This window comes from Trematomus bernacchii, unplaced genomic scaffold (assembly GCF_902827165.1).
Source record: "Trematomus bernacchii unplaced genomic scaffold, fTreBer1.1, whole genome shotgun sequence".
Classification (NCBI taxonomy): domain Eukaryota; kingdom Metazoa; phylum Chordata; class Actinopteri; order Perciformes; family Nototheniidae; genus Trematomus; species Trematomus bernacchii.
Window position 1 is genome coordinate 3,150,331 of NW_022987910.1, and position 23,320 is coordinate 3,173,650.

The 23,320-nt window shown below is 41.0% G+C and overlaps 2 protein-coding genes across 5 annotated transcripts in view; both read right to left on the reverse strand.

The window, feature by feature from the left end:
* The window catches only part of sept4b (septin 4b), a 40,807-nt gene extending 32,322 nt beyond the window's left edge, over nucleotides 1–8,485 (reverse strand). The window contains exons 1-2 of one of the 2 annotated variants that reach the window (XM_034115106.1): nucleotides 8,237–8,485; nucleotides 4,567–4,574 (exon numbers count right to left, since the gene is read on the reverse strand). In XM_034115106.1, the coding sequence (XP_033970997.1) occupies nucleotides 4,567–4,574; nucleotides 8,237–8,288 (60 nt within the window). In that variant the 5' untranslated portion in view covers nucleotides 8,289–8,485. Of the gene's footprint in view, nucleotides 1–4,523; nucleotides 4,543–4,566; nucleotides 4,575–8,236 lie in introns of those variants that run through there. The other variant, XM_034115107.1, reaches the window with a different exon arrangement.
* Nucleotides 8,486–9,467: 982 nt separating this feature from the next.
* Nucleotides 9,468–23,320, reverse strand: part of limk1a (LIM domain kinase 1a) — a 47,107-nt gene continuing 33,254 nt past the window's right edge. For all 3 annotated transcript variants that reach the window (XM_034115141.1, XM_034115142.1, XM_034115143.1), the window contains 13 exons: nucleotides 20,582–20,691; nucleotides 19,300–19,515; nucleotides 18,894–18,999; nucleotides 18,538–18,743; nucleotides 17,875–18,061; nucleotides 17,524–17,610; nucleotides 15,411–15,542; nucleotides 15,117–15,176; nucleotides 14,613–14,678; nucleotides 14,001–14,169; nucleotides 13,807–13,862; nucleotides 12,846–13,003; nucleotides 9,468–12,437 (listed from right to left, as the gene is read on the reverse strand). In XM_034115141.1, the coding sequence (XP_033971032.1) occupies nucleotides 12,269–12,437; nucleotides 12,846–13,003; nucleotides 13,807–13,862; nucleotides 14,001–14,169; nucleotides 14,613–14,678; nucleotides 15,117–15,176; nucleotides 15,411–15,542; nucleotides 17,524–17,610; nucleotides 17,875–18,061; nucleotides 18,538–18,743; nucleotides 18,894–18,999; nucleotides 19,300–19,515; nucleotides 20,582–20,691 (1,722 nt within the window). In that variant the 3' untranslated portion in view covers nucleotides 9,468–12,268. The remainder of the gene's footprint in view (nucleotides 12,438–12,845; nucleotides 13,004–13,806; nucleotides 13,863–14,000; nucleotides 14,170–14,612; nucleotides 14,679–15,116; nucleotides 15,177–15,410; nucleotides 15,543–17,523; nucleotides 17,611–17,874; nucleotides 18,062–18,537; nucleotides 18,744–18,893; nucleotides 19,000–19,299; nucleotides 19,516–20,581; nucleotides 20,692–23,320) is intronic.

A 23,320-nucleotide genomic window follows, 5' to 3' on the forward strand; every position in this document is an offset into this window, starting at 1 on the left:
GAGTAAACTCTCTGACTTTTTTCCCAGGAGCACAAAGATTAGATCAAGACATCTTGGCTCTCGACCAAGGAGACTGTCCATCCTAACGAACATCAGTCTGGTTGATAAAGCGCCTGACTGAGGACCTTCACTTGAAATGTGGGGTTGTTTCAGAAAGACAAAAACTCTGCAAGATACATTATTCCTCATCACATTGTATATGTAAGCAAAAGCATGGCAGCAACTTTGGACAAAAGTCAGTGTATTAAACATGTGTATCTTGCCTATTGAGCCTTCAGTCATGAAGTGATATCTTAAAGTCTTGTGCCATGGTATATTTTCCATGTGTTTGTTTTAACTGTTTGTAAACAGAAAAAAAGCCTTCAAAACTACAGACATTTTATAAAGCCTTTTCCTTTCATTTAAGTAGCAGTGGAAATATTGTGTGACTCCTTCAACATCTCACCACGAAAAAGCCTGAATAAGACTTATAGACTAATCAACTGTCAAATGATGAAATGGGTACACAAATGCAAACTGCTCAAATGTGGGCTAATGTTTTAGCTGGGCTTAGAGTAAATCATACAGAGTTTTCCCTATATAGTTGGCCTTATAGTCACTAAATATCACGTATTGCTTAATGAGTGCATAACATAAATAAGCCAAAATAAAAGCACACCACTGGACGTAAATATATTTTCAATAGGCTGATCCTAGAGGCATTAAACAAGGCTTGAAACCACAGATTGAAAAACTGGAGGAATTTCAAAATTGTCCCACAGGGATTAGAGATTAGGAATTGATGCTGCAAATATTATAAGTGCAATGTGTGCATGGAATCAAAGTATGCAAACAAATTCAAAACAGCCTGGTTCGAGATGTGAATTCAACAAACCATGCTGTCAGCTCCACAGCTACATCAGTGATTGTCACCATTGCAGAGGACATGCAGTCCTTAGAAGGACAATTCAAGCCTCTCATAAAAAGAACAGCTGGAGCATAACACAAATGATCTGTAGACAGAAATAATCCTTTACTCCCTTTAACCATGGCGGTCAAACGGTTTGATAACCGCCATCATGACCCCAACACCTGCCTTACTTCCTACCATAAAGCAACTCATCCCTAAGTCTATATACAGGTTGGTGTCTCCATAGCATTCTGTCTGTGCTAGCTGAGTGCAGGGACCTCGGTGGGGGCCATGGGAACTGGGCTGTGATTATTTTTAGCGGGTGGGGGGCTTGGCAGGGGCCACTTCTTCGAGGCTTTATAGGAATGTCTAAGGTCACCCTCTGACCAGAACCTCTGCAGTGGGCTGAGGCTGGAGGTTGGGAGGCTCGCTCAGGCTGACGTGGGACATCTGCAGAGACGAAGACACGAGCCAATTAGTTGGAGGGTCTGGTGAGCAGGCCCAGCAGGGACAGGAAGGAAGCGGTGAGCAGAGGAAGTTAGGATGTCAGAGGAGGACCAAATAGGGCAATTCAGAAAGGCCTTTTGGTGCTTGTTGACGAAAAAAGGGGCAAAGACTATAACAGCAGTGTTCAAGCTGATATTCCTGAGAGGTTTGCTGGGGAATGCAGAGAAGGAGAGGGGATGTATAGTTTTAATAGTCAAAGATCACATCCTTTCTGTAGTAAGTCTACAGCTGCTACAACAGATTTGTGTAGATTCTGTTTTCAATTTGACTCTTTGCCGTGTTGTGCATCTATCAACTCTATGATTTTCTCAAGGACGTAATTATTGTTGTTTATATGGGGCTATTTGACATCAGATCTAGTAGGAAATGCACAGGTGTTACAAATAAGGTTAACAATTATTGTGTTCTTTTCAGGTGAATTAGTCAGCAAATAAGTAAGTTCTTACTGGTTTGACACACTCAAATTGTCCTACATCAAAAGCGCTTATTAAATTGCATGGTCTGGATCATACTGTATTCTGGTTGATAATGTTACACCCACATAAAAGTACACAAAGGCAACATATGAAAAACTAGAAGGGCACTCAGAAGCGCAGACCTGAACCAAGGCAAATACCCTCTCTCAATGTTAACAAATTCCCAAATTATGCGTTTATCCTCCTGGTGATATGCAGTTCTACGTTTATTGAGATTTTTCTTGGCAAATGCGTAAAGATTTCACCAAGTTTCATGAAAATCGGTACAGAACTTTTTCCACATTCCTGCTGACGAATAAACCAAACCGGAGCAGAGACACAGTAACGCAGAGCCTTACTCCAGGCATTATGCTACATAATTCATAAAGACTGCAGGTACGCCCTACAATGCATCTTCTCTTCCTGTGGAAAAACAGGCTCATACAAAAGAATACTGAACACATGATAGTGTCAAATGTTCACAACAGATCCCTTTTGAAGCACTCTTCTTTCACCATCTCTTTATTGTTGTCTTACGGCGGCCTCGTATTCAGCGGAGTGTTGCGTGCCCGCTCCCTAACCCGATTGTTTGCCCTCGCATCAAACTTAAAATGCCCCGAGGGCCGTCTGTCAGAGCCGAGCCCACAGGCCAAACCCCACTGTGCAGCCTCTGTGTCTGCGTCCACACTCTGCCGTCAGCACGAGGATCTCTACATGCTCACAGCGTAAAGCCCACACAGTTCACCCAGTGGAGAGTTATACAAAATGACGTACAGGTTCCCCTGATACAGAAGCCTCCCTCACTGAAGGGCTCAAATAGAGCGGCACTATTAATGTTGTGTGTATTCACTGAGATCATGTAAAGATGCCATGATCAGTGCACAGAGTGATACTGTATGGTGGTTCATATTTACATGATAACAAATATCTAGATAAATATGGAGGAGGGAACCACGTTTTTAAAGGTATCGATTAAAGGAGGTGATTTCCATTCATCCAACATAACCTGCTAAACCATGAAGTAAACATACTCAAAGTTAATGTCATCAGACCAACACCCATCATATCACATTCCTATGGCTTAATTACTCACAATGTTTTGTTCACTATAAAATGTTCTGTATGTCTCTTTAAACAATGAAATGTCAGCGCACAGACGGGCGTGGTGCAGCATTTCTCCAGATTCTGCAATTCCAGTTTTCAAATGAATTCAATGAGAGTGAGCACAGCAGCAGTGACAGCAAATGAGAAAAACAGACACAGCTACAGGGGAAGCTGAGGAAAGGGGAAAACCGGCATCAACTGCAGGAGCTAGCAAGCTAATGGGCTAATAAAGTCCAAGTATAGCCTGCCTACACTTTGGCTGCAGTGGCAAGCAGCAATTGAAGGAACAGGAAGCTAATGGCTAGTTGAGTAAAAGCCACAGAGGAATGCACCAGGGTGAATGTGTGTGTGTGTGTGTGTATGTGTGTAAGAGAGAGAGAGAGAGAGAGAGAGAGAGAGAGAGAGAGAGAGAGAACCATCCCTTCCGCTGCTTCCCTGTATACAGCTGGCACTGCCCATGCACAATGACGTCATACTGTGTGTGTGCATGTGTGTGTGGTTTGGTGGCATTTTTAGGCTAACAAAAGGAAGCCACAGCCACCCTCTTCTCGCTCCACCACACCCCAGAGCCCTGCGTGGTTTACAGCCACGGGGTGTGGGTGAAGGGGAAGGGCACTTGAGTTATGTCAACCTGGAAAGAGTGATGGCTTTCAGAGCAGAGATACATTGTGTTTAATGACAATCGCACAATGGGTGTGGTTTGAAGAGCAGGAATTACGTTTATGTAGACTTGGACATCAGCTTTTTAATCACAGACACAGAGAGAGTGTTGGCAAACCATCCTGAGAGTAAAAAGTGAATGGCGGACAGATGTTGAAAGTTTCCGCACAAGGTGTTTTCTCTGTCAGCACACACTACATCTTTGTCACATAGGCTAGGAATGTTGCTGAGGAAGGAACCGGGGTTTGTCACACCCATACAGATCCACTCCTCTCCACCCGTCTGTGAGCTGTTTGGGATTGAAAACAAACATCCACCCACTCCTCTTTTACCCCCACTCAGCATGGCCAAACACAGCTGCACGGCTTTGGGATGTAGACAGTGACATGGAGGAGTAGAGGAGAGGGATGGGGGCAGTTCTGACACTGAGGTGGCAGGTCACTGGCTACTGTAGAGGCGATGACAGATGATCACATTCACCCTGACTCTGTGATACACTTCAGAGGAGCTGCTGGTTGACCAACAAAGCACTCTGCAGATTCACTTTGCCAGACACAGAACAAGAAAATCTGGCCTTTGAGAACACACCTATTCTCAAGTTGCTAGTCTTCTTTGGTGTCAAATAAAACCCTGAAGCACATAAACACTCAAGCTCCAGTCTTCACAACATAAAGCCAACTCTGTTTGAACCCTCAAATATATGTGAATAGGAACTACAGGCCTGTGACTTCAGCAATGTTGAAAAATATAAAAAGGCAATGTCCGACGACTTTTCCACTTCAAAACATAAGCTCAAAACCCGCCTGAAGAATAGCGTTTATCAGCGGTAAATTGGGCTGACATCTCCATTATAGACTCATGTTACAGTAGGAGATAATCGAGATAATCTTCCTTCACTAGTGACCTACTTTGTCTTCTGCAGCAGATTTGAGGAAAACTCTGGATTCTTACCTCATCATCTGGTTAGAGGAGGATTTCAAAATCCACATCCAAGGCAGGCCATACATAGGAGAGGAACAGAAACACAATATTGTCAACATTTTGAAAATATATCATCTGAAAACTAAATGTTTGGTTAGTATTCATTATGCGTATAACATGCTGGTAATAAACTGAGAAACCACTGACATGCTGACATGCTGAGGTAACATATGGGATAGCTTGTGACCTTTTTGTGGTGAACACGTAGTATTTGAAACCTGGATCATCCAGTTTCAGTATCTGCCTGACATTTATTTTTCAAAAAAGGGAAATCTTCAACTTGTTTGGACACGACATGTCACATAAAACAAGTCATGAGACGGTAAGATCCTCACGCTAGTTAGACATATGATGTGAAAAACAAACCATATTTATCAATATATGAGCCAAGAAATGTATTTTAATACTAACTTCTGATGAAGACTGACTTAAATATATGTCTTTATTGACGACTAGAAGTTTAATAGTAAGAAAACCTCCAAATAAATGCAACTTTTGCACATCTCCTGACATATTACTGGAGTGCTTTACTCACACAATTACCATTTGTATATTAATTACTCACAATATTGAAGAAAACTTGCAAAAAGGTATCAAAGGGCTTTGATTTACAACAACAAAACTGTCCTAAACTATCCGTTTACAAGCACTACCATAACTGCAGAATTATCCCAAACTAATTGATGTGTCACTATTTTCAAATCACATGTATTTTCGCCTGAACCTTACTATTTAGAACACTTCTGCATAATCTTGTCTGTGTGCGTTAAAAGTGTTTTACCTCAATTCAGTTTTTTTAGTCTTTGATCACGGTGGAGGCATGCGAGAAAATCAAGTTTTCTTCAAGAATTCACGGCAACATGGCGCGTGAGTAATTGATGTACAAAGGGTCGCTTTGGGGGTGAAGAGGGTATCGTATGTCGGCAATAAAGCTTGAGTGATGATGTCCCCAAATAAAAGGGTGCAGGGGCTGCTGGTAGGGTGCAAAGACACAGGACATTATTTATTACCTGAACATACATTTGGAAAAGTACAATTTCCACACCCTCCTGGTAAAGGTCATGTGTTTTGGTTTCAGTTAAAAAGCAGGAGTGTGGCATGTTAAGTAATGGAACAGGCACTTAACTCAAAGTCCTTTCAGATCAGTTCCAGTAATTTGTCAGAGGCGGACGCAGGCCCAAATTATTCATGATGTTTCCCATTTACTGATTCTTTCAGTTCTTAAGAAGCTAAATAAAATCCTTTACTTCAGAGATGCCAGTTCTAGGAAACTTCCTGGCAGTATTACAAATATTGGTTGACTACTTTAACCTCAGCACAATCACTGTCTGTCATCTCACAGAGGATACGGTGCTGAGACCAGGGTCAGGGCACTGTAACGTCATCATAACCTCTGCCACCATTTTAACCACTTCAGGAACAGTTCAAAGGTTACAGCTGACAGGCAGCGATACAGCATTCCCTGCATATGGACTATATATAATGTATGAGCTGCATATTCCGACTGCTGCTGCTCTTTAAAACATACTTAACATCAGTATGCATCACTCCAGATGCACTTTGAGTGAAATTACTTTGAAACTTGCAAATAAGGCTCCTGTGCACTGTTGACAAAGCAAACGAATAAACAGATAAAGCCAACATCCACAAGCGCAACTCTCCAAAAATGGCAGTTGCAGAACGTGGGGTCAATGTTGACTTCCTCTGCTGTAATGGCTACTTGCTTGACTTGCTATTTGTTTCTTGTGGTTGGTGTCTTGACCTACATGCTGAGGTCCTCCACCAGTGACGCTGTCATGGCGGCCACAGACAGCGGCAGGGATGGCAGCATCTCTCCACAGGGCTTTTCCTGAGGAATGTTAGCTACTGCTGACTGTGCCTCCCATGATCCACACTGCTCCACTTCTGACTGGGTGCCTTTCAAACACTTCTTCTTAAGGGACTCTAGGCTCTTGTGCAGAAAAGGAACATGTTGCTTTATTTCTTAAATGGGTTATGGGCTCTATATAAAGCAGGCCTAGATTGTAAGTCGACCTACAGCTCATTGGAGATTACATCTAAAAAGAATGTGTTGAAATGAATGTCTTGCTTGAAAGGTTTTTAATTCCATGACTGACATGTGTGAACAGTTCTGCAAACACATAATCAATGAAGAAATGTTGATAGGATTTTCCAGCGAGCAGAACAGGCATTAGTAAGACAAGAAAGTCAGACATGGAAAAATAATGTTTGAACTTATCACCAAGATGTCAGATCTGCTAAAGGTGCTAAAGGTGAATTTCAGGGCGCAACATTGTATTTTCTGTGACCAAACAAGTTAACCAACCACATTGGGAAGTATCTCTCAACAGGGATTTAAAAGGTATCTTTTTGTCGTGGTAGTTTCATGGTTGCTGGTTAAAACCAATGCAGTAATAAACCAGATTAAGATATTTTCATGTACTTTAGTCTTTGTTTATGAATACAGGACCAATGTGTGAGCTAAAGGGATCAATTGGACACATAAATGGACACATCTACTACTGATCTTGGAGGATTCAGGCTCTCTCTCAAGTTAGGTTTAGGTGATAAAACATAATCATCACATCTGAGGTGCAGCATGATCAACACATGCAAAGAAAAGCACATGAGGCTCAGCACTACGTCGTTCACTGTCTCCGAAGTGAGAGCTGTCATCACCTCCCATCATCACCCTGCTCTATCTCCACCACCACAGCAGCAGTATACCGCAGGTCAACAGTTTCAGCAAGGCAGATGTTTCAGTGTTCTCCATATCATGACAATGATGTGCCTCAAAATAAACTACGTCATTTGAACAGACCGGGGGAGATCATGAGGTGGGGACAGGCTGGGAGTTTACATAGTTAGACATGATGAGATTGAGGTGGTCTGTGTAGGATTCAACAGGAAACTGAATATGTATGATTATAGAGTAAGAGCTAACTTGATTAAAATGTATAGGCCTACAGATGATATAAGCTTATTGCAGATAGATGCCACATTGTCAACCAGAAGTCGATGACAGCTCCTTATGTGTCATTAAAGAGAACAAATTAACCTCAACTTTGGGAAAATTGGTCAAATTGTCAAAATGTTATTTAGGTACAGTACTTGAGTAAATGTACTTTAACTTTCCACCACTGTGCAGGGTGAATAGAACAACAACAGTGTGGTGATGGGCGAGTCTTTCAGCCCTTGGTTTGTCAGTATGCTATCCAGCTAACATTATTTCTTCGTGGTCCAGAAATAGTTTATTGTGGTGAGTCTTAGTGCCACTCTTGCATAACTGCAGAATTACAGTGTGCTGCTCTGCGTGTCCCATGGAGGCTGTTGAGGGATTCTCGTTTAGCAGAACGAAGTGTACCCTCTGCTCCAGTGAGTGTTAACATCTCCCAGCACACATACAAGTACAACTCAATATACTGCCATCATCGGCTTGAAAACCCTGGATAGATTTTCAGTTGTAGGCCGATAGAGTGACGAGTTGATGTATTTGAACGGTGCATGCTAGCTCCGTGTGTCAAAATCACGATTTTAATGAAAGGTGTAGGATATTGTCAGTCCAAATGTACGACAGTAGAGTAGCTTCACTGGAGTAATAACACATCCCACATACAGTGTCAGATGTGAGGAAACTCACCGTGGTTGAAGATTGTGGACCGAAACCGGTTGTTGGTGGACGGATTTTCCATCTTTAAAAGTTTCAGACCTTCGTCTTCTTTTTTCCTCTTTTTCCTTCTTTTTCTTCTTCGGTATTTCCTTAGTTTCCTCTCTCAATCCCAACACAACTGCGGTGAAATGACAGCCCGTGCGTTGTGTTGGACCGTCCCACTTGAGTGTGTGTTAGTCTGTGTGTTTGGTAGCAGCACACACTCAAAACACACTAATGCACTCACTGTCGTTCAACGAGGCAGCCAGACAGGTGACGTCACGAGCCGTTGCAGCAGTGTCGGAATGAAAACAATCGCACGTGGACGCGATGGGAGAAGAGTCACATGCACCTGCAAGAAAAATGAAAATATCGAACCATTCATATATCTTTGCAAAGATTAACAATGGCGGTTGTGGACAAGTCATTGTTAGCTAAAATCCCACAGTGATGGAAAGAACCATTCAGATATGTTACTAATCCGCAGTATACAAAGACTCCATTAGTCTACAGGTCAGAATCTAGTAAAAAATAACAACAGAAATAGCATAATACTATACCTAAGGTGATTTAAAAAAAAAGCCCTTTTTAAAAAACATTACATTTTATAATAATGATGCTGAATTAATGTTGTAATCACATACATGGTGCAACTACTTTACACAGCCTTTACATAGCTCTGATAACTCTGTTTTAAATACTGACATTTTCTGACCTTTTAAGTGCTTTTACTTTTAATACTTCAAGCTATTTCTGCTAGTTCTTTTACTTAAAATAAAACATATTTTGAGTGCAATACTTTTACTGCGGAATAAAGTATGTGCATAATGCCCACCAGAGATTAGCAGCTGTATTTATTTTGTATTATACTATGTTGTACTTATATTATATTTGTATTCTTTAATCTACCATACAAATAAAAAAGCAGATAAATAGTGACATCTAGTGGTCTATTTGTTACTATATTTCCAAATAATTCATTATTTTGGATAACTAAACAGTCTCTTTTCTCCCACTTTATTGTAGCACATAAATGTATTGACGATAATGCAGTGATATTCTGAGTGGACTGATTTTAAACACATTATCGGAGCTGTCCCACTTTGTTCTCTGTGTTTGCTTCAGTAGTACAAATGTCAGGAAGGCTAATGATAGAGTGAACATGAAGAGAATAACCGTGTCTGAGAAACATCGTCATTAATCAACACGTTGAGTCTTTGGCTTGGTTTAGAAGCAACAGTTTTATTTTTAGCTGTGACAAAAAAAAAAGAAGAAAACAGTCGCCTCCTCAGAGTCTAAATGTTCAGGTTCAGGATTAAAGTGCAGAATTGTTTTCACAGCTTGTGTGTAAAAAAAATTAAATAAGACAAAAAAAGAAATATAATATTAAAATATCAAAACTAACAATGGAGATCTGGAAATTATAAATATGACACACCACAAGATGAAATTTCATACAACATATTATCAGCAATGATATTCAATCCACTTGAATCAGGCTTGCACTTAATGATACATATAAAAGGAAATCAGTTCACGTTTTCGAGTAGTTGGCAAGGCTAGCTTACAACAAAGGCACAGCAATGTTCAGAGGTAACGATCCTTTGCAAAGAAGTGCTGCGGCGACATTCTCATTGATCCTAACACGTCCTCACAGACACACCTGACATGCTCGACGTGGCCAGACAGAAACATGGAGAAGCCACTCGTGTGCAGAAACATGCCCACGGTTTTGCAGAAGCACGTTTTATGTTATCAGCCTACACATTGAAATAGGGTACATGCTATTTAAGTCTCACTGTTACTGTTGAATTCTGCTTTCCTAGTAAGCTGCTGAATTAACAGAGTTGTGAAGAAAGCTTGAGAAAAGTACGGCCCTGAGCCAAAGGAGTGTGATGAGGAGGTGAGAGGTGAGATAGGCCAGTGCTCTACTATCAGAAAGACCAGCAGTGGTTACAGCCTCTGTGGGCGTCACATACGAAACCAAGCAGTCAGAAACAACATCATTCACAAAGGACCAGTCTGTAGGCAGCAGGCAGACCTGGGACATCCTCTTGGTAGCAAATACTTTTCAAAAGGCTTGAAAATTTAAATATAGTTATAGATATATGACTTTAGATCACAGAGGGGTCCAGCAGGCTCCAAAGCCGTATTTAAAAGTCGATCCATGCACAAATGCATCTAGATAATTCGAAACAGTTTGCTATCAAGAGGATGAATTTCCCAGATACCCTTTTTACAGGTGAAAGGCTCCATCAGTGTCTTGCATTCATATATCAACCTGAACCGAGATAATGTATTTCCTTATCACAAGTAGCCCAAGAGAGGAAATTAACAAACATGGCTTCATCCAGCCATTTGGTAATATAGTGCAAATTAAAGTACTCAAATCTATACAAAAAGATATCAGTGGTTATATATAAAAACAGATGCTGTGTTTTTTTCCCCCCCCATTTCAATTTAAGCTTGACTTTCTCTGTTCATTTTTTTAAAATCTTTCATTCTTTGTTTTCTTATTTAAAATTACAGCATTTAGAGACAAAAAGAGCTTGGTTGAAAAGCTGAACAGACCGAGCTAGTACTTCATGCAGCTTGTGAAAACAACAGCAGGAAATAAAAAAACATAAAAAAAGATCTGATCAGAAAAAGAAAACTTATGTCAGAAGGTGCCAGAGAGAAATCTGACAGTGGAAGAGATTATTTCTGAGAAGTGAGCATATTTATGCAATGCACGCAGACAAATGCAAGGACAGACGCACATATATAGTGATATTTACAGTTAGCATTTACATGTAAACAACAGTGATTGATCCACAGGAGGAGAGACAAACATGTGGACAGACAGCTGACACGATGAGGCCTGGTGATATTATCCCCACACCTGAACTAATGTACAGTACATGATGAGACAAGAGTGAATAATTAACAACAGATTGATTGCCTTTAAACATTTTCAAAGTACATATAATTGTTTATCATAATGTGCAGATTTAGTTAAGCAAGTTTGATGTGATTAGATAATCCAGTGTTACAGTTAAATTTACTCCAGCGCATTAAAAAGATGACCGATCAAATGTTAAAATGGAGGGAAACGACAGAATGTAACATTTACTGAGCTTGAACTGAGGGTAGGGGATATTTTGTGATAAGATTCTTCTTATTTCAAAGGTTAAAAGCATCTTACCTGCCACAGTGGTGACAATGTAGATAAAACAAACAGAAAATCTTTCAGCTGTGCCCTTATGACTGCAGTCAACCTTTAACTCTCCCTAATTTTCAACTGGTCGGCCAATAAAAATATGGCGATGTAGCATACGTATATAAAATATGTCTTTACATTTACAATATTTAAAACATTTACAATGTCGGCAGCTATGTACACTTTTATGTGTTTGAATGTATAAGATGCCATTTCATTGTCCATTTTAGTGAGAAACACTAACGGCTATTAAAATTGGGGGACAACGTAAAAGATATGTACCTCAATGTGAAATCTTTTTGTGTCTTAAGCGACATGCGAGAGGCATTTGCGTTTTTCAGAAGCTCAGTTTTAAAAGCAAAATCAAAGCAAAGTCACACAGAAACCAGGAAACACATACCACACAATGTAGAGGAAGTTTGCTTTTGTCTACAGTAATATACACAATACAATAAGTAATCGTGTATGGAATGACACCTAATGATTAGATTAACTGATTCAAGATTTGAGTCATGATTTGAGAGTTGGGTCTGATTGCATATGACATGTTCCACTTTAGCCTCAGGTGCAGCAAAATCAAGCTATCGTAGTAAATGTCTCTTGATTTGACTTTGAATGTGTGTGTGTGTGTGTGCGTCTTGCACAGGTGGCTTTTCAGATCCACCTTTTCCCCGAGTCTTCTCGTCCAGCCTGAGCCAGCCTGCGCCCGCAGCGTTAAACAGGGAGGAGTTTTTACAGCTCCAGCCACTGCTCCACCTGAGGCAGGTGATCGCTGCCTGTGTGGAGGTTCATCTAATTTCCCACTCCTCCAGTTGTGTAAAGGACTACTCCGGCTGCTCGGGGTGGGTGTGCAGGCCGTTTTCAGGGCGGGGAATGCTGTGGTTCTCCCAGAAGGCCTTGTGCATCTGGTCCACTTTAGACACCAGCGGTAGACCAATGTCCAAGTGCATCTTCAGGTTCTCCAGCCACTCCTCCAGTTTCGAGAAAGCAGGCCTAAAGATCAAGAAAGCAGATCTCAGTTTAAAACATTTGATTCATTCAGAATTCTAGATATTCATCCTAATAGATCCAGGGTGAGTTGCTAAAGATCATAGTTGTTTCTCACAAAACAATGGAGGGCATAATGCTGCTCAGACCATTACAAAAAATATTGATCAACATCTCTTATTAACCCCATCTTCCATGATAATCAACAGAATTGTGAAAGTGAAACTTTGTACAATTAAAGCGGAAACTTGTAATTGGTTACATTGCACCTGAGTTTAAAATGTGTGAAAGGTGCCACTAAATATTCTGTTAGGCAGAGCTACATCACAAACATTAACAACTCAGCAAATTATGCTGAAATTATTTTGGTAAACTGGCCTTTTGTAAAATGTCAATGTGAATCTATTGTCTGACCGTTTGTCTGCATCGAGGTCACAGCACACAGCAGCTATGGGGAAGAAGGCGGGGGGACAATCAGGGGGACAGAAGTGCTCCAGGAAGCCAGACACGTTCAGGCCGAAGTCCATCGCCCTGGGGAGGTAGTCTGGGTCTGCGTTCACCCTGCCAATTACCTGGAGAGCCCGGGAAAAACAAGAGGAGAGAAAAAGAGTAAGATAAGTTAAACCTGGGTCCTCCTGTGTTGATCTGCTGAAAACCAGTAAACCCTGCAAACTGAAGCTGATCGTTGCCAGGAGACCACAACTACCGGCCTCTCAGAAGCCACATGAAGAAGACTTTGATTTTCTGCTCTCTCTAATCCCTGTAGTATCGCCGGGTTAATGGTGCCCATCTGGGGAAGTCCTACTCTGGGGATCTGAGCGGCTGAATTAAACTTTTGAGCTTAAATGCCGTGGATGGTGTGTTGCCAGGACAAAGGCTTACCACACTTTGGGACTGGATTTTTATTTGGAAAGAAAATATCTGGAATTCTGGAAAAGCTAGACATTTCCATCATAAAATGAAATGGATGTTTTTAAATAATTGGAGGACAGATCACTAAATGTTCCATATTTTGCAGGAAAATCTGGGAAATATTAAGTGAAGTATGAATCAGTTGAATCTTGACGAAGAAGTGAAATAGAGTGAAGAGCAGTTGTGCACAAATTAAAATGAGTCTTGTGGCTGAACGAGTGATGGGAAATCAAATCAACATTTTTTGTATAGGTGGTAACCTCTGGCCAAATGAAATGAGATATTTTGAGACTGTTTAAATGATTTCATTTTTAAATGGCAAGGAAACCAACTTGTAAGCAGAATGGGATGCCTTGGGAAAAAGCTATTACGGAATGTAAGTTCTGCAATCAAACATTACCTCTTGTAAAACACCAAAAACCTGGTTTGGCTTTTATTACCCCAACATTAAAAAGTCACTCACCTCGCAGAGCATGATACCAAAGGAGAAGATGTCTACTCTCTCATCGTAGCTCTTCCCTGGAAAGAGAAAATAACCAAATAAGGCTGTTTGAAGAAATGCCACATTACACAACAAATGTAGTACTGCATTGATTGTAGTTCTCTTCCTCTGAGAAGGTAATTTTCTAATTTAAAAAGATGATTTAGAGATCATACCATGGATCATCTCAGGAGCCATCCAGTAGGGGTTTCCCACCACCGTGTATCTCTTCCTGCGGTCGGGCCTCTTCAGGCCGGGCAGTGTGCCCTGCGAGAATTTCTCCTCAAGCTTGTCGACCACCATGAGGCGAGACAGCCCGAAGTCTGCCACAACCACTGTGTTGTCCTGCACCAAGAAAATTAAACATGTCATTAAATGTTCTAGTTTTTCTCTAAGCATACAGTACATACTGCCTAAGAGAGGGATGTCATAGATATATGCTTCAATGTAGCAGTGTGCAACTAGTTTCAAGCTCGTTCAACAGCTTAAAATTCAATTCTAAGCTTCTAATTGAACTTTTTGTGGATTTTCCACACACTTCAGGAACGATTCAAAGCTTGTGACACATGTACTGTCTCTGTTTGAGTAGGGTACGCTGGAAGTTTCCGCTACCAAGTTACTAGGGAGGAAGGCTTTGTCTGTTAAAGCTACTGCTAAGAAAACTCTTGTTTGTTTTTAAAAGTGACATGTGCACGGTGTTAAATCCCTAAAAAAAACATTATGCACATACGTAGGTATGTCCACACACACATGTACACACATGTACACACACACACACAATGCCTTACCTCTCGTACAAGACAGTTGTGTGAGTTCAGGTCCCGATGGATTATGTTCATGGAATGCAGATATGTCTGAATGACAGATAGATGGACAGATAGGAGAGGACAGAAAGTCAGGAAGAATAAAAAAAGAGAGGCTTTTAGTGGTAATCTAAAACCCATGCCAAGAGGAACAATCCTGCCTTGTTTCCTCTCAAGTAGCTGATGTTGAAAATACAATAATCCAGTCATGCATGACATTCTACATCGTCCCATATCAGGGAAAAACAATCGTCTAATCCTGCAGGAATTCTTGCTATAATTTCCATAGAGGGGATGGAAACAAATGTGCACATTGTTAACAGAAGTGTTGCAGCTCACTAACACGACCACTAGAGGGAGGCAGCAGTGCTAAAGAATCAATGCACCTCTATCTACTGCTGCATATCAAGGAATATTATGGTCTGCAGTGGATTCACAGAAGTACAGTAGCTAATAAAACCAAAGGCACTTTTGGGTCTTTGAACTCACCATTCCAGCAGCTATGTCCTTGGCAAAACTGACCCGCTGGTTCCAGGGATAGTTGCTGTCCTGTGAGCAAAAAATAACAATTCAATGTTATTTCCCTCAGCGGCATCTGCTGATTAATCATAAAATAAAACCATCTAACCATACAATCATCTACAAAATGCAAAGACTCTACCTGAGGCAATACAAAAACACATTTTCTTTACTATTACTAAAACGTCTAATGAATGCATTTTGAATACTGAACAGGAAGTAGACACATTAGTATGTTTACACACACACACACTACCCTCTCACCATTTTCTTGATGAGTTGCCTCAAGGTGCCTCCCTTTATGTACTCTGCGATGAAGTTCAGTCTCTTGTCCTTGTAGAGGACTCCGATGAACTTGAGCACATTTGGATGATCCAGGCAACGCATGACCTTCACCTGATGAAACAACGTCACACAGTTTTACTCACTGAATGCTGCTCGAGGACATTGACAATCTGAGCTGACTATTAACTTTAGTACTTGATTTCTTGCCATTGGAAAGAAAGGCTGATTCCACTCTCATAGACAAATAAATACGAAGCTACAGCCAGCAGCTGGTTAGCTTATCTTGACTGGAAACAGGGAAACAGCCTCCCTGGTTCTGTCTGAAGGGTTTTGTTCTGGACTATTGCAAGCAACTTTGTTTTTAGGAGGGTGACGAGACGTCTGGAAAAATCTGAGACAGTCTTCAATAATGAGCCGTGGTCCTCTATTTTTTATTAGTCAAAGCGTAATAAAACATGAAATACTAATGAATGAACATTACTTCTGTGTTAAACACAGAACTGGATTCTATGTGAATAATGGCTTTTGTTTAGTTTATTTGCCAAATACACTGAGTCACACATAGATTAAAAAAAACTGTGCATGGTGGTGACGTTAACTGGATGTTGTTGAATGAAACATTACCTAGGGAAATTTCAACAATCCATGGCTGACATGGAGCTAGAGGTATTCTTCATCGTAAAGACACGATCTTGCTTCTATACTTTTCATCTTGATAAGAAATCAAATTAGTTTATTTCACAAAATGTCAAACTATTCTTTTACCTTAAGTATGAACATTTGAGAGTCCAAAAAAGGTTTAAAATGTTTTCCTAATTGAATGAGATGTACCAAAAAGATGGATAGCCAATCGGCCGATAAGTGTAAACTTAGCCAACAGTCATCTTCACAAACTGACATTTGAATATCAATTTTCATTGATTTCGTTTTTTGATGACATCACAAATCCCACAGCACATGCTCGCACCTCTTACAGTTTTAACTCTGTTTATTTGAAATGCAACAGAGAAACATCCTGTATAATTGAGAACTACTAAATAAACTCAGAGTGTAAGTGTTCGCGGCATGACTGCAGTATGTCTGCAGTATGTCTGCAGTATAACACTGCATCAAACATTTCCCTCCCTGAGGGTTGGGGTGAGTAGGAAGAGGAGGCAGGCCACTATTACACACCGATAAACCTGAAGTATTACCCTTAAAGTTGCATGATGTCTTTGTCTGAAATGCCTGCTTGCATTCCTTACTCAGAAAAGATCACAAGAGACTCAATCATTTGAGACTCGGGCTCAGGTTTCATTGTGGTCAGGTTTCTTTTATAGCCGTTACACCAATTACATAGCAAGGACTCTGTGTTATCGTAACCTAAAAATAAATTCATTAGTCCACACATAAGGGAACAATTTTCATGAACTTCAAACCTCCCAATTAGAAGGATTTTAATTGGATGAATGAGTCTACTATACTGAACATTAAACAGGAACAGAAGTTATTCAGATCACGGGGAGAACATCATTAAACAAGTCCCACAGAAGTCTTAACTTCTGTGTCTGAGTCACTCTGTTATCTTTTCAGATTAATGGAAGGACCGGAGAAAGATGACGCTCTGTGTGGGAGGCATAATGAGTTTTGCTCATCTATCATTTTTGGGGGAAAGAACTGTTTTAACACTTTCCTTGATGTCCTTTTTCAGAGGTGGTTTCATTTATTTGGTCCAGAAACTCTTCCTTTATTCTTCTGTGTGATACATTCACACAGAAGTGCTGCTTACTTTAGCTACTATACTGACAATCATTACAAAAAAACATTTGTTTTTCTTCCTCAGCACAGATTTTCGCAGCTGGACCAGGAATGAAAAACCTTCAGCAAACTTATTTTACTATCATTTGTAAGTACTAACTGCCCTCATTTTTTGGAATAAAACTGTTTGTATTCAAGAAAATATATTTTTGTTTTTTAATGCTCTGAGGTCAACACCTATTGATCTCAGATTTCTGTTTATGACAGATAGTTGATTCAACCTCTGAAAAGATAACTTGAGTAAATCTCACACTCCCTAATGACGTAACATCTGGGATTGCCTGTCTCCACTCACCTCTTTCAGGAATGTTCTCTGTGTCTCGTCATCAAAGCGAATCAACTCCTTCATCACCATCACCTCCCCGGTCTCCTTGTGGGTCACCTATAACATACACAATGATGCAAATAAATTAAGCTGAGCTGGCAGTCTGAGGGGAGACTCTGTCAGCATGGGAAACACATTTTTTTCCACTATGTGTAATAAAGACAAACATTTGAACCTCCTGCCTCTCCACACTTCTCTTACTTATCTCAATGCTGCCACCTTCTGGATAATGTTTGTATGACTACCGTTGTTCTCTAAACACAACATTCATGTAAATGTATTTTACATACAGCCATATGTGTCTCTGCCACTCAAACCCACCTTGATGGCCTGTCCAAAGCAGCCCTTCCCCAGCACCTCTCCATGGATGAGGTCAGATGGGCGGAAGATGCGGTGCGTCTGATTGGACACGACGCGCAGCGACTCTGATCGATTAATGTCCTTCCTCTGGGAGATGGGGGATGCTGCGTTGCTGGAGCCGGGTGACTTATCAATGCTGCAGCTCCGCCTGGAGGGAGGGGACAGGAGGAGAAGGAAGGGAATATAAGGGTGGAAAAGAGGGGAGTAGAGTATTTGATTAGTGATTGCTGCTACTTTTATTCTTATTTAGTTTAGGGTGTCAGGGTATTTATTGACAGTACAATGCCTGGACCATACAGTAATAGGCTCACTGTATGAGCTTAAGGAGCCTACCATTTATACTTGACAAAGCATTACACTAACTCTACCCAAAATATAAAAGAGCAATACAACATGATACATCAGAAGAAAAAAAAATCTCAGCGTTGGTTACTTAAAATGTGCAGATATAGATTTTACATTTCTGCTTTGCCAGTGTTCCTCAATCTTTAACACAGTATATATCGTATGCAACTACACGTAAGCAGTACAGTCTTCTTGTGGCCATTCAATATTTACTCTTCACATTAAATGGTAGAAAGTAGAGCAAAACTGCAATTAGCATCATTAAAATTGATTTCTTACGTGATGATGCGGGATCTCAGGCTGTCGGGGATGGGGGGCTGTGTGATGGGCAGGTTGGGGCTGGGGCCCTCTGACAGAGGGGTGGTCAGGGGGCCGTTCACTCGATCCTCAGCCTCCGAGGAGCCTCCCTCCGGTCCCGGACTGTGAGGGTCGTGCTCGATGGTGAGCTGCAGCCGCCGGCTGGTCTCCTGGATCAGCAGGTCGATCTGGAGAGGACGAGTTCAGGTTAGAGCAGCAGAGATTGCTTTAAAGCTAGAGAGATGCTCTCATGGAAGAAGTCTGGTGAAATGCTTTATATAGTGCTACAATGAGATCGAGCTTCTCATTTGCATATTTACAGTGAGGTAAAATCTCACCTCATCCAGAGGGACATTTTGAATGGGTGTCCCGTTGATTTCCAGGATCTTATCTCCAACGTGAATGGAGTTTTTCACATCTGGACTGATGCACTCTGTGTCCACCCTAGATACAGAAGAACAATAAGCAGAAGAACAAAATCATAAATCAAGCACCTTCCTGCACACAGACCTGAGATCTGACAAGTCTCAGCTAATTTAAATAACAGTGACTCATACTTTCTGCTCATTTCCTTTCCCATTCCACTCTATTGTATAATTTAAATGAACCTCATCTATCACACTGTCTAGCTTTTTTCATCCTTTGTCCTCGAACGTACTGACCTCTCCTTTCGTTAGTTTCTCTTCTCTTCACACAATGACTATCCACAATATTTGACATACAGATATGGATGGATAGACTCACTGTGAGACTCTGATGGTGGGTCCATGTTCAGGACTGTAGCCGCCGGTGGGGCTGAGCGGCTGGTCGATGGACACGGAGAAACCTCGCCCTCTGCGTCCGTTGTTGCCCTCGGCAGAGGCTGGGATGGACAGGAGTGTGACTGTGTGAGGGATCCGCGAGCATGACGAGTCCGGCAGCGACACCGGTGTCACGATGGTCTGGTAGTAACAGTGACCGCTGGAGCAAGAGGGGGATTGAGGAAAAGTGAGGGTGTTAGAAAATGATTGGTCGTGCTTTTTACAGCGCGACGGCTTCCACAGATTAAAAATGTTTATGTATTTATTGTCAAAGCATTTAATGTATTCATTGCTATCGGGATGTTAAGAGCATTCCATGGAATATAACAAAAAGTGTTTCTGAAATAAATTACATACCCCACCTTTAAGTTCTTATTACAGCATTTTTTACAGCATCACATGTTGTTTACAAGATGTTTTAGAAAACACTGAGCTCACTATCAGAATAATAAAATAGCTATGAAAGAATTGAAGACTAATACATCAGAGCTGAAATAATTCGATTCAAATGACATTTTTACAGAAAACATAGCACACTTTGACTCAATTTGGTTGACCTCTCAATAAATGTAATGATCTGAGACAATCACATTGTCATCATCCACTTCCACTCTTCCACTCTTCCACAGAAGAGGACAAAGGCTGTTTTGTTCTTATGTATTTCTGTGTAGTGTAGCTTGTTGCTCATTGAACTCTGACTCTCACACTGACACAACCCCGGAGCTCCACAGGAAAAGAACAACCTGAACCTGAATCACGAAAGAAACGGGAAACTACCGATTTTCCAGGTTTATGATTAAAACCATCTAAACTGGGACTGTTAGCTGTGCTTGCTGTGAATTTCCACCATGCATTGAGTCATTTGTCACCACAGTTGGTCGTTATGTCACCAAAAAGTCCTTTGAAGCCCAAAATAAGCTGCATATATTTAAGATTGTGTCAATCAACGGCAGCTTTGGAAGCTTTTTTGTGGCCATACTGCACTTCAAAGGGATTTAGAGGATTAGTTTGTTTCAGAAGAGAGAATATTAAAACTAAAAAAAGAAAATAACGGTTTGGTAAATTAAGGGAATCAGAGCTAACATACCACAAGCTGAAAAAGGCTTTGATTTGTTAGACAGTAGACAAATAAAGAAATGTAACAAGCTAACATCTCAGACTGATTTGAATCTTGACTTTGATATTTGGGCGTTTGCATGTCTTTTAATATTGTGCTTGAGGCTCACCAGTAGAGTTTGGATCTCTCCACCAGAGCGTAAGTGTCTCCATCACCGATGAACGTCCTGCAGTTCAGACAGGTGAAGCATTCTGGGTGATATTTCTGTTCCCCTGCGACCTGATGAGAGATAACACACAGTTAATAAGACATTCTGCTGTGTACATGCTGTCAAAATCAGATAAAATCGGATGTCAACATGATATTTGTTTGATCTCGAGTGGAAAGCTCTGCAGGGGGGGAATTCATTACAGCGTTTTTGATGTTACTGTAGTCAACGGCAACATGAGGCTTTAATAAGTGGTGGGAGAAGTAGGGCGAGGCCTGGTCACTGAGGGTAATACTGAGAGCAGGGGGATTGGATTTGCAGCTTCCAGATCCCCCTCCGAGCTTAGAGCCGAGGGAATTGAGTTATGGCCAAAAAGCAGAGCAGGCATTGAGCAGATTAATCACACCGGCAGATCTGGGGACGACGCTGCCGCTGGAGCTCTCAGCTCTAGATGTTCTACAGACCAACGGGGGAGAACCAAAATGATCAAATAAATCACAAAAAATTAAAACATCAACTCCAGCTAGGGCTGTGTGATATGGAGAAAATCATATATAAAGATATTTCTGACCAAATACTTGATATTGTGACAACATTGTAGGGTAGACTTTTGGCGCTTTCACATACAAATTCCACAATGCACATTTTGCTAAATACCCACATCATCAGCTAGATATTTCAGAACATTAAATCAATTTTCTGTTATACAGGGTTTAAAATCATCAAAGGCTCCAGCGAATAACAACCTTAGTCTTTTATGGCTGCCCTTTAAATCTTTGTCCTTGCTTGTTGTGACTCTGATCGACTGAGACATCGATAAGTGGCCCACACCTTCTCATATATCAATATCGACCCCTTTTAACTCCTTCAGGTAAGCTTGCGCCCATCCATGCAAATGACCAACCCACTCAATGCCTAATGACTTCTATGATTAAACATGAGCAAAGATGTTAAGCACCAAAGGTCGAGTCCACCGGAGCTGTTCGCTCCCTCGAGGCTGCGCTTGTGGTCTAATTTTTTGCTTTGAGTGGCAGAAAATGTTTGGAGGGAGTGGGCCCTTTGACAGCACTTCTCAACTGCAATGATCTGCAATGCTAATTTAGCTCACTAAGAGTGAGGGGGGGCATTTTACGGAAGGGCTGCTGAACAAAGAACAATCAATGAAATGTAAACCAAAAAAAATCTAAGACATTTTGGCAATGTTTAAGGCACAAATATATTACAATACAAAAAATATCTAGATCGTAGAAGTTTCATTTATTTTTTTACATCTAACCAACAGCAAAATATCAGCTTATGGACAAAGCCACAATTCTGTGCAGCAGCCTTAAAAGTAACTTCAGAACTAACAATCACCCGTAAGTACGAAATGCTACTTCTAAATGGTGCATAACGTGGAAAAAGATGGTGTAACTGAGACAAAAAGGAAATGTGAAGATCGAAGAATCAATAAAATCATTGCATACAGCCATATGTCTGCTGCCCCACCCTCCTTGCAGAGCAGCAGTGAAACCACGAGCCAACACTGACAGATAAACACATGCTGACGGCCCTCAGGCTGCAGGGAGGTGCGCTGTACACGCATATATTAACTGATTATTCAGTAATTAATCTGAGCAGTACCTTCCAGCTAAATATCAGGAAAACATGATACCACTTGGCTTCACACATAGACAACATCCCTGATTTACTGTGATTTCTGAATGAATGGTTTCCTATCTTCAATGGTCCTGCCTTTGGACTGAGAACCATTAAGACTTATTTTCAATATTGTTTAAAATGGTCAAGTTGAAAACACAACATCATAGCAGCGAGACCATGAGGGGACGGAGAAAGCAAGAGGAGAAAACAGATGTAATCACGGTGTAATGGACAAGGCAGGAAAACAGCTGCAGGGCTTATTGACCGACTTAATTTCTTTATTCGTCCTCCAAGCAGCCTCATAAAATTGAGCCATAAACAATTACTGTCAGACATCGACAGGGAGAATAAACACAACGCGAAAGTTTGAAAGATAGATGAGTTAAGATTAAAGGATATCTAACGATTTAACCAAAGCAAGATTATTGTGTCAAAAGAGGATTTAAAAGTAATACAACAAGTTTATAAGGAGATTATGTGCTTTCAATTATGCATCAGAGCTGTTTGTAAGTAGCTGTAAATGTGTATATGTTCTGCCTCTGTGTGTTCCTTAGGTGCAGGCCTGCAAATAATTACGACAGGAAGAGAGGACAGCTGGACGGAGATAAAAAGGATGTGTGGCTCTGCACAACCTGACACTGTGGCTGCCATTTGCTTGCCAGGCAGGCATGACACACACACACACACACACACGCAACAAAAACACACAATATACACACACAAAACACACACCCACGCATGTCTCTAAAACCCAATTTGACAGGCGACAGCTGCTGTTTTTAGGACATACTTCCTCTCCAAAGTTAAGGTGTAAAACAGACAGATACTCCATGTGATATTAAACCATGTGATTGCTTGACAGCTTGATTAAAGAAACATGTACTAACACAGCGCCATCAAGCCTCAGAGAGTGTACTCCATGATTTGTCTATTAGCCCATCTTACTCACGAGTGTGTGACTGGGTTTTAGCAGGCCAAGTAGCCTCATGGCCTTTTCCAGTGACAACAAACCAGACTGTGTACACATGTCACCCGGGGAAAGGGTGAGCGGGTTGACGG